The sequence below is a fragment of the Chrysochloris asiatica genome, unplaced genomic scaffold (genome assembly GCF_000296735.1).
Source record: "Chrysochloris asiatica unplaced genomic scaffold, ChrAsi1.0 scaffold00194, whole genome shotgun sequence".
In the NCBI taxonomy this organism is placed as follows: Eukaryota; Metazoa; Chordata; class Mammalia; order Afrosoricida; family Chrysochloridae; genus Chrysochloris; species Chrysochloris asiatica.
The window spans coordinates 1,373,345-1,383,441 of NW_006408712.1; the positions used below are offsets into that span (position 1 = coordinate 1,373,345).

Genomic DNA, 10,097 nt, shown 5'->3' on the forward strand with positions numbered 1-10,097 from the left:
TGGGCTTCCCTATAGGCGCATGGATATTATCCTATCACAGACAGCGTTGTACCTCATGACTGATCTGTATATGTTCTTTTTGACACTGAATGCAACACCATTCCTCTTCAATGTGTCATTTCCGTCATAGTAAAACATGTAGTCATCAGATTCAAAATGACCAATACCAGTCCATTTCAGCTCACTAATGCCTAAGACATCGATGTTTATGCATTCCATTTCATTTTTGACAACTTTCAGTTTTCCCAGATTTATACTTCATACATTCCATGTTCCGATTTACAGTGGATGTTTACAGCTGTTTCTCTTCATTTTGAGTTGTGCCCCATCAGCAAATGAAGGTCCTGCGGGCTTTTCTGCCCCGGGCTTTACTCCATTTGCATCATCATGATCAACTATAGTTTGAGGAGGCAGCTCTTTCCCAGGCACATTTTGAGTGCCTTCCAACCTGAGGGGCTCATTTCTGGCACTATATCTGACAGTGTTTCTCTGCTATTCATAAGGTTTTCAGTGACTAAAAATTCGGAAGTAGTTCGTCACTCCTTCTTCCTAGTCTGTCTTCATCAGGAAGCTCATCTGCAACCTGTCCACCATGGGTGACTCTGCTGGTATTTAAATACCGCTGGCATAGCTTTCAGAATCACAGCAACTCACAAGCCACCACAGTATGAGAAACTGACAGAGGAGTGGTGGGCTGGGGATCTAGGACTCTAGAATTTGAAAATAATAGTCTTCTCTTTATCCATAGACATATATATGTTCCGCTGGTTTTGCTTCTCTAGGAAACTCAGCCTAAAACAATCCTCTTGTGTTTTTCACTTTATGGGTTCCATGACAGTATTATTGAATTGATTCTATATGACTCTCGCTTCCTAAAAACTCATCTTCAGTTTCCAGGTAACAGTACTGTGCCCTAAGTGAAACTGTCCCTTTGAATATGTAAGGCTGGGGAATCACGTACCCTACAATAAGGCTCCTTCTTTTTTATATCTTCTTGTTGGATCAGTCTCAGGCCCTGGACGCCATTCTGAAGACCTCTTTCATATAAGGCCTGAAGTCTGGGAATTTCTTCTTGTTCAACAGCTACTATAAGCTTTAAAAAGGAGATGAAAAGCATGGATTTCAGTTACACATATAATCAGCTATGAAAGATAAATAAAAAACAATAAAGTGACAAGTTGGATTCATTTAAAGAAATTTTCTTCCCATGATGTATCTACTTATGTCCTTTCTTTACTATCTCATTTTCTTCTTCCACCAAAATAACAGCTGTCTTTAAAAACCTGCATTTAAAAAAATCTTCCCCAAAGATGACCTACATCCTCAATTTCTACATCTGCTATAACAGTCTCTACATACATCTTGGCCATAAGCACCTCTTATCACTATCACCTCTCAGAAGGATTGAAAAGCACAGGTTGCTTACTCTATAACTGTTTGTCTTTTCCACAAAGAAGAACGGCCTATTCATTTCTGATAGAACATAAACTACCAGTCAAAAAAATAGCCAGTAGTCAATATAAAAGTATATCACTGACTGAAAATTAATTATATTATTTCCTGGAATATATAAAGCACATTATAAAATAGTTACTAATATTCTCCTGCGTATGAAAACAAGAGTAAATTAATCAAAAAATTTACTCACTTCGCTGTTTAATTTTGGGCAAAATATCTGTTTGAACTAGAGTTTCTATCTAACTTTGCCCAGCAAATAAAGGCACAGTTGTATATTTACTGCTACATTAGAATTCACAATGACTATTCCTTAGCAAGGAGTCATCAGAATTTCATGAGGCAAAATTTTAAATCAAAGTATAAAGGTTATTCAAGTTATCAGGTAACTTTAAAATATAGGCCGACTCAAAGGAAATTATCAAGAAAGTGAAAAGATAATCCATAAAATGGGAGAAAATACTACTCAACAATAAAAACCGTAAATTCAGTTTTATTCTCCTTTTTCCATTTAACACTATGCCAGATCCATTTTCCCACATTAAAAAAAATCTTGATAGCATGTCTAATCGTTACACAGAATGAACTTTTATTCTTAAAGTGAGAGGGAGAAGAGATATTACTATCAACCTTAAACAAATAGAATCACTAAGAAGAAACTATGAACAATGGCTTGCCAACAAATCAGATAACCTAGAATAAATGGACAAATTCCTAGAAATATTTAAACAAGTTTTAGTAGAAGCAGAAAATATGAATAAGGCTATAAAAATATTAAATTAATAAATTTAAAACTTCCCACAAACGAAAACTCTGTATCAGAGGACTTTAAAAATAAATGCTACCAAATGTTTAAAGGAGAATTGTAACCAATTTTTCAAAAATTCTTCAAAAAAACACAAGAGGAAGGGATACTTCCCAGGTTATTCTATGAAGCCAGTACAAGCCTGCTCATAAAATCAAAGGACATCACAAAAAGGTAAAACTGCAGCCCCCACTCTCTTAAGAACACTAATACAAAAATCAACAAAACATCTTTATTATGATTTTCTATTTATCTTGCATAGAAAATTGTATATTTACTTAAAATCCAAGCTTTTCATCTTCTTTTTGAATTCAGCAACATATAGAAAGGATTATACATCATGAACAAGTGAGTTTTATTACAGGAATGCAACATCTATTTAACATGTGAAAGCTAATTAGTATAATATACCATATTAAGAAAGGATATAAACCACATAATCACTTCAATTAATGCAAAAAAAGGCATTTGAGAAAACCTAAAATGCTTTTCCTGATAAAAACAATAAAAAAAGTAGGACTGGAAAGAAACTTTCTTAATCTAATAAAGGGCATCTACAAAAACATAGCTAATATCATTCTTAGAACTCCTGCTGTGGCCCTGTAGGATAAACACTGGACGTCAAACTACAAGGTCAGCAGTTTAAACCAACCAAATACTCCTTGGAAACTCTACACAGAATCACTGTGAGTTGGAACTGACTCAATGGCACTTAACAACAACATCATACTTAATGGTGAAACACTGAATGCTTTCCCTCTAAAATCAGGAACAACAAAGGCTGTCTGCTTTCACCACCTCTGTTCAACTGGAGTTTCTGCCTAGAGCAATTAGACAAGAAAAAAAAAATTCTTTCTTCAGGGACTTCAGGCAAGATGGTGGACTAGGCAGACATTCTACATGGACCCTAAACAACAAAGATACATGAGACCAAATGAAAAAGACACTGATGATAATCCTGGAATCCTGAACTTCAGAGGAAAGGTTGGAGAAGAAGATTGAGTGCTTGCTGGGAGTAGAAGCTGAGCAGGTGTGTCAGGCAAGAGAGAAAGACTGACTGATGCACGGCCAGCCAGACACTGTGTGATCACTGTGAATTTTTGTGAGCAGTTTTGACAACAGAAAGTGGTCTGGCAGAGCAGACTCACAGAGTGACATGCTTCCCTGGTGACTAGAGTTGTAGCCAGCTCCCACTCTCATTCACTTCCAGCACAGCTCCAGACCTACAGAACCTACAGTCACCAGACCAGCATTTAACAATTAACCCTGCTCCCAACTGCCCTATGGTCCTAACACACACTGAAACAGCTCTATCAAGGACCCCCAGGAACTACTAGATTGAGTGTCCAGAAAGGACTGAGTGTCCTGAACCTAGATAACCCTGAGGTCAATAGGAACTCCATCTAGGGATAGGAACTCTGCTATCACATCCCTCCCACACTTCACCACCCCCACCCAAGTTTTCTCCTCAATAAATTAAAACATCAAATTTTAAAACATCAAACTACTCCAAAGCATAATCTCAAATAACAATACTATAAAATTAGAAAACAACAATAGGAAGATCAAGGGAAAAAAATCAAATACATGGAAATTGAACAGCAACTTGTTTAAAAGCTACTGGGTAATAAATCAAATAAAAAGTCCCTGCGTCAAACAAGAATGAAAATATAACTTACCAAAACCTTTGGGACGCAGCAAAAGCAATGCTCATAGAGCAAATTCTAATAATAAATGCACACATGCATGAAGAGGAAAGAACCAAAATCAACAGCTTAACTCAAAACCTCCAACAATTAGAAAAAGAGCAGGAAATATGTGAAAAAATGTGAAAACAGAGGTAACCATTTGGCCCAGCAATTTCATTTCTAGGTATATGCCCAAGATAATGAAAAACACACACATCTACACAAAAGCCTGTACACCAATGTTCACAGTAGCATTATTCATAAACTCCAAAACATGGAAACATTCAAAATGTTCATCAAATGATGAATGGATTAGCAAAATGTGATATCCTATTACAATGGAATACTGTTTGGCAATAAAAAGAAACGAAGTACTATACAGGCTTCAATATAAATGAACCATGAAAACATACTAAATAAAAAAACCAGTTACCAAAGACTACACATTATATGGTTCCATTTATATGACATAACCAATAGGTAAATCCACAGAAACAAAAAAGTACATTAGTGTTTCCCAGGAGTTAGGGGAAAGGAGAATGGGAAGTGACTGCTAATAGGTATCAGACAAGTTCCAAAACTAAATATTGGTGATGGTCATACAACTCCACGAATATACTAGAAAACTGAATTGTATACTTTAAAAGGGAAAATATGGTAACCAAAACACCAAACCCACTGCCACTGAGTCAATTCCAACTCATAGTGACCCTACAGGACAAAGTAAATTGTTTGCCAAAGTGCTATACCATTTTACATTCCTATCAGCAATAAACGAGTGTTTCAATTTCTCCACATCTTTGTTAATACTTGTTATTTTTGTCTTTTTTATTTTAGCCATAGTAGTAGATATAAAGTGGAATCTCATTATTCATTTTCAGTTCCTCATTGAATAGTGATGTTAAGCATCTTTTCATGTACTTATTAGATATTCATGTATCTTGTTTGAAGATCTTTATGGAAAAAGATTGTGATACTTTTTTTTCCATGTAGCAGCTGGTACACTCAAATTGTTGACCTTTCAGTTAGCAGCATAAATTAAATCTTAATAAAGCTGTTATTTAAAAATCACAAAGTTTCATATAATAATTTCTTTGTTATTCTGCAATATTATAGTTTATAAATTTCATTACTTCAAAACTAAAAAGAAGAGAAAGCAAGGTTTTTCTAAACTATTACTATTCAACATTAAACATCAATAAGAAAATTTCTGTTGTTGTAAAGTGCTGTCAAGTCGGTTCCAACACATAGTGACCCTGTATAGGGTTTCCAAGGAGTGCCTGGTGAGCTTGAACAGTCAACCTTGCGGTTCAAACTGAATTTGCAGTCCAGCACGTTACCCCATAGCACCACACTAAGAAAATATTAGGTATAAATAAGTCCTGGCCCAAGTAAAATGCCATACCTTGCCACATTGCTTGTAGGAAATTCCCTTTTTGTTACAGTACTCATAGATGAGGGATGCGCCTTGTACACATAATTTAGCTTTCAGAGATGCGGGTTTATAATAAATTCCACTATGTATGACACCACTGTTATGCCCAGTCTGGTGAAGAGCTACAGAATAAGAGAAACTAGGTAAGAAAAAGTGCATCACTCACGTAAAACCTAAAAGGTAGGGGAACAAACTTAGATAGCTGAAGTTATTAGGGACCACCTTATTCAAAACTCTGATTGAATTTATTTGAATCAGAGTACTGGCCATATCCTACAGCAAACGGGTCCATGTCATATTTCCCCAGGTCATTTCTGATTTCAGCCATAACTCTAGTACAGACTCACCACTTCAAGGCCCCACGAAGGCTCTCTGAATTCTGCCCTGGGGCCTTTTTTTAAAAAATGTTTTATTGTGAGTTATGCGATAGTTTACATGGGAGAACATTAGCTTTACATTCATCCTTTACAATCATATATCATTTCATTGCCATGGTTACAATCTTTGGGGCCTTTTTAAAGTGTCAGAGAAGGTTAGAATTAAACACCCTAGGACAATCCTCAACCAATAGGGACAGATGGTAGTGGTAGTGATGTGCTATGGAGTCAGTTCCGACTCATTGCGACCCTGTATAGGGTTTCTGAGGTTGTAAATCTTTATGGGAGTAGAAAGCCTCATCTTTCTCCCGCGGAGCAGCTGGTACTTTCAAACTGCTGACCATAAGGTTAGCAGCCCCACTCATAACTACTATGCTACCAGAGCGCCTTGGTGATGGATAAAATTAGCATAGTGGAATCAAACTCACAGCAGTGATACTGATAATGTAACTTCACATGGTTTTTCTTCCTTCCCTTCCTTACGGTCCCATTCCTTCATCCTTGCCTCCTGGGATAACCTTTCAAATAAATCATCTACATCCAAGATGGAGTCCCAGGTTCTCCTTTCATAAGAACCCAAACTAAGACACAATTTCAACATTCAGTATGAAAGATTCCACAATGACAAAATGAGCAGGTGCTCAGGTTAGCCAGAAGAACATGGATAATTTACATACCTAAATCTTTTTCCTTTTCCAGAAGACCAATGGAAAGTGCTGAATGCCGCTGGATGAGTGCTCTGGCAGAGGCAAGACCCACAATTCCACCACCAACGATGACAACATCAAATGAGCTTGAAGAGAAAAATCACCTTTAAAGTCATGCCTGTTTACAGTTGTTAGGTTCCAAGGAGTCAGTTCTCACTTCACCAAACTTCATACGTAAAGCTTTCGTCATCAATGAACAACTACAGTATTAATCTGTGATCATTAAAATAAGATACTTAATTGGGCATTGTGCTATTTTTCTCTACATTCAGGAACAATTCTCTAAAAATTACACATACTGCTGGTCATTACTATAGTTGCTATACTCTACCGTTAGGCCGGGTGGCTAGTTGCCAGTGACTCTAATATCCACAGTATCTAGGTTGGTTACATCATTGCTTTCTTTGTGCTAAGCATTATATTTCTTTGCCACCTGCCTTTTAAATTTTTAAGTGTAGGAATCAAGAACCTTTACAATGAGAACTTAAGGTCAATAAACCTAGGTTTTATAGGACCAGTAGGGTAAGGAAATTTCAAGTTCAAGACCTTCCTTTGAAAACTGATCTGAGGTCTCAGTTTCAAAATTATTAGCAGAATGCATCAATTTAATTGCATTTGTTACCATATCGGTGGCTATGTCTGAAACTAGAAACAGGTACTGGATAATCAACGATAAAGCTTAATAAATCAAAATCTGCACCTTAATTTGGAAGTCATAAGAACCTAAATTTCAATCTTTAATGCAAAAGACACAAAACTTGGACTGGGAAAGGCTCTAGGTGGTTCTCAACTGCTGGTGGTTTTTACATGCAGCCAGTACCTTTAGAGAGCTGGATGAAATGGTTACCAAGGTGTGCATGAGACAGTGAACACAGATTTAAGAAGTAAGGATGCAGTAATTGCAGCACAATGAAATGAGATTCTAAGTCCACTGTATCAATATGGGTTACAGGTAAATACTTGCACTTGTCAACTAAAAATTCCTGAGATCAGAGTGTACATGAAAGTCTGAAGTTATAAACAGTTTTATTTTTTTAACACAAATTTCACTGAAGGTAAAATATTCACATTCCACTACAGTAACTTACACTGATTTGTAACTCTTGACCTGTTATATAACTTTCACAATAAGTAAATCTTTTATGAATTCCAAAACAAAACAAACCATCAAAACAAAAAACTTGCTTTTAGGAATTTCACATAACTATTATATTTAGAATAGGCTTTAGATTTTTTTAAAAGTGTCCAGAATCTTCTATTAAGCAGTTTCAAAGTATTTATAAATACTTAAGATACGGCTAAGTTTATGACTTAGTACTTATTTTATGTACTTCCCTCTTATATATCAAAGAGATATTAATAAGTAAACTGTAAACAGCCCACAAGGACCAATGGAAGGAATGTGTGAGAGAGAATACACGTACACGGTCTTTTCATGTTGTGTTTTCTTTCTTACTTTCAGGATAAGCGGTAATGCTTTCCTAGGCCATCAAGTTTTGCTTTCCTGTGAAAGGTGGAATGGCTTTGCAGGGGTAGGTTTTTATGCTTTTTTTGGGTTATCTTTTAATGTTTTATTGAAAATTATGTGATATTTTACATGGGAGAACATTAGCTTTACATTCATCCTATCCTATATCATTTCATTGCCATGGTTACAATCCCCTCCATGCATTATCAACCAACCAAAGAGGATACCCTGAAAGCCTGCACGCACGCACACGCACACACGCGCACACACACACACACACACACACACACCCCGGGCGTCAGCACACCACAGCTCCTCTCCCTCTCTGGGTCTATAGTCCCCAGCCGCTCCATTTCTCCACGTCATCATCTCTGCCTCCATCTCAGGCATCACTGCTTCGCTGGTTAGGGTCCCGCTCTCCGCTCTCCGCTCTTCTCCCTTGATGGTCCCAGGGAACTGCACTCCTAGATTGCAAAGTCAATTACTTCCCTCCTTTTGCTACAAAACATCTACCTTTACATTTCCAACCCTTACAATCAGTCCTAATAACAATTATTCACTATTGTATCACAAGAGACCTATCCGCATCTCCTTTCATTAGCCCGCCCAGACAGACTGGATAGAATCAGTGGAGATTCTACCTTCCTCCGAGCACTATGCATCTAGGTTCCCTCTTGAAAGCTTGTAAGCCAGTCATTTCTTGCCTTTGTAGCCCCCCATTTTGGGTAGCCAATGTCCAAGTTGCCGATCCCGCTCTACTCTGTGTATGGAGGGGGGTGGGAATGATCATCGCTGTAAAGATTTGTACCCTCTTTTGAGCTACTGCATCCATAGGTGTAGGTTAAGTTCGTCAAATTGTATCAGATTACTCTTTGTTTCCTCTTCTTTCTTATTCTAGTTCACCTCTGACCATCCAGTCATTGAAGTCAAGTGGGTATTATGTGCAAGGGTAGGTGTTCTTATGCATACACTCTCTCTTCTTATCAGCTGGACACATCACTCTCCACTCTAGTCCTCTGTGGCTGTGTCACTGACTCTGGGCCCAAGATCTTGCCACACTGCTTGACAACCAGGTCTCCACCTGGGTTCACAGGAGTCTATTAAACATTGCAGATAAACTAAGCTGCTTAGCTCGCAGCTTCATTGCTGTTATTACCTTACTTCCCCTTATCTGTGACGAACGTGGTCACCAATCAGAGCATGTATTCCCACTGAGTCTTAGTCTTGGAAGGGGGTTTGACCACTTGCCTTGATGTCTCCTGGGCAAGCCACTTGCTTGTTCTTGTAGCAATCAGTCGGACTGCCATTATTGTTTTGTATTTTTCATGTAGGTCTTTCTTTCAAGAAGTATCTTCTGTTCTTTTAGCCGCTCCAGGCTGGTCTGCTTGTGCTTTCAAGTGGAAATTTCCTACCTCAGAAGATTCTGGATGCAGTTCAAGATTCCACCTATGGTCTTATGTAATGCAGAGGCTCCGCAGGAAGCCTCCTTCACTGGTCATGTTATAGCCCCATTTAGGTATTCCAATCAGTTATAGGCAGAAGATGGACTTACAAGCTTTCTATGGTGATATTTCTGGCTATTCCTTTCTCTCCCCCTCAAGTGGCTATTTTATAATGCTATGCCAGGGTAATCAAGATTTAAAAGACAGCCAAGCATCTTAACATTATTTCCCCTCTTCCCCCAATCCCAACCATGTGTCAAATCCTGTATCCCAGAGCCCTGTTGTTCCAAGGTTGTGCATACATCATTATTTACCTCTGTCCCACTTAGCCCATGCAAACCTACCTAATTGTTTTCCTGTCCGCTTTGTTCTTCCATTTCCCTCCCCGTTCTTGTGTATTGCTCCCCCTCCCTAGCACCCAAACTATCCTGTGTCTATTTCCTACCCTGTGCTCCACCTTCCCTGCCCTCCCCTCACTCCACCCCCCACAACCCAGTAACCAGCAAAGAATCCCCACCACCCTTTAGTATGGGTTCTTTTTCTTAGTCTTTTACAATAGTAGTCTATGCAGTATTTCTCCTTTTGTGACTGATGAATTTCACTCAACATAATGTCCTCAAGGTTCATTCATGTTATGCGGTGGCTTGCAGCTTCCTTGTTATTCTTCAAGGTAGCATAATATTCCATTGTGTGTATGTACCACAGTTTATCCATTCTTCC

At 38.1% G+C, this 10,097-nt stretch overlaps 1 protein-coding gene across 1 annotated transcript in view; it reads right to left on the reverse strand.

Annotated features, from left to right (window-relative positions):
- L2HGDH (L-2-hydroxyglutarate dehydrogenase) overlaps positions 1 to 10,097 on the reverse strand; it is a 75,054-nt gene that overhangs the window by 50,837 nt on the left and 14,120 nt on the right. Inside the window, exons 2-4 of the mRNA XM_006872367.1 lie at positions 6,438 to 6,559; positions 5,354 to 5,505; positions 962 to 1,093 (exon numbers count right to left, since the gene is read on the reverse strand). Of these exons, the coding sequence (XP_006872429.1) occupies positions 962 to 1,093; positions 5,354 to 5,505; positions 6,438 to 6,559 (406 nt within the window). The remainder of the gene's footprint in view (positions 1 to 961; positions 1,094 to 5,353; positions 5,506 to 6,437; positions 6,560 to 10,097) is intronic.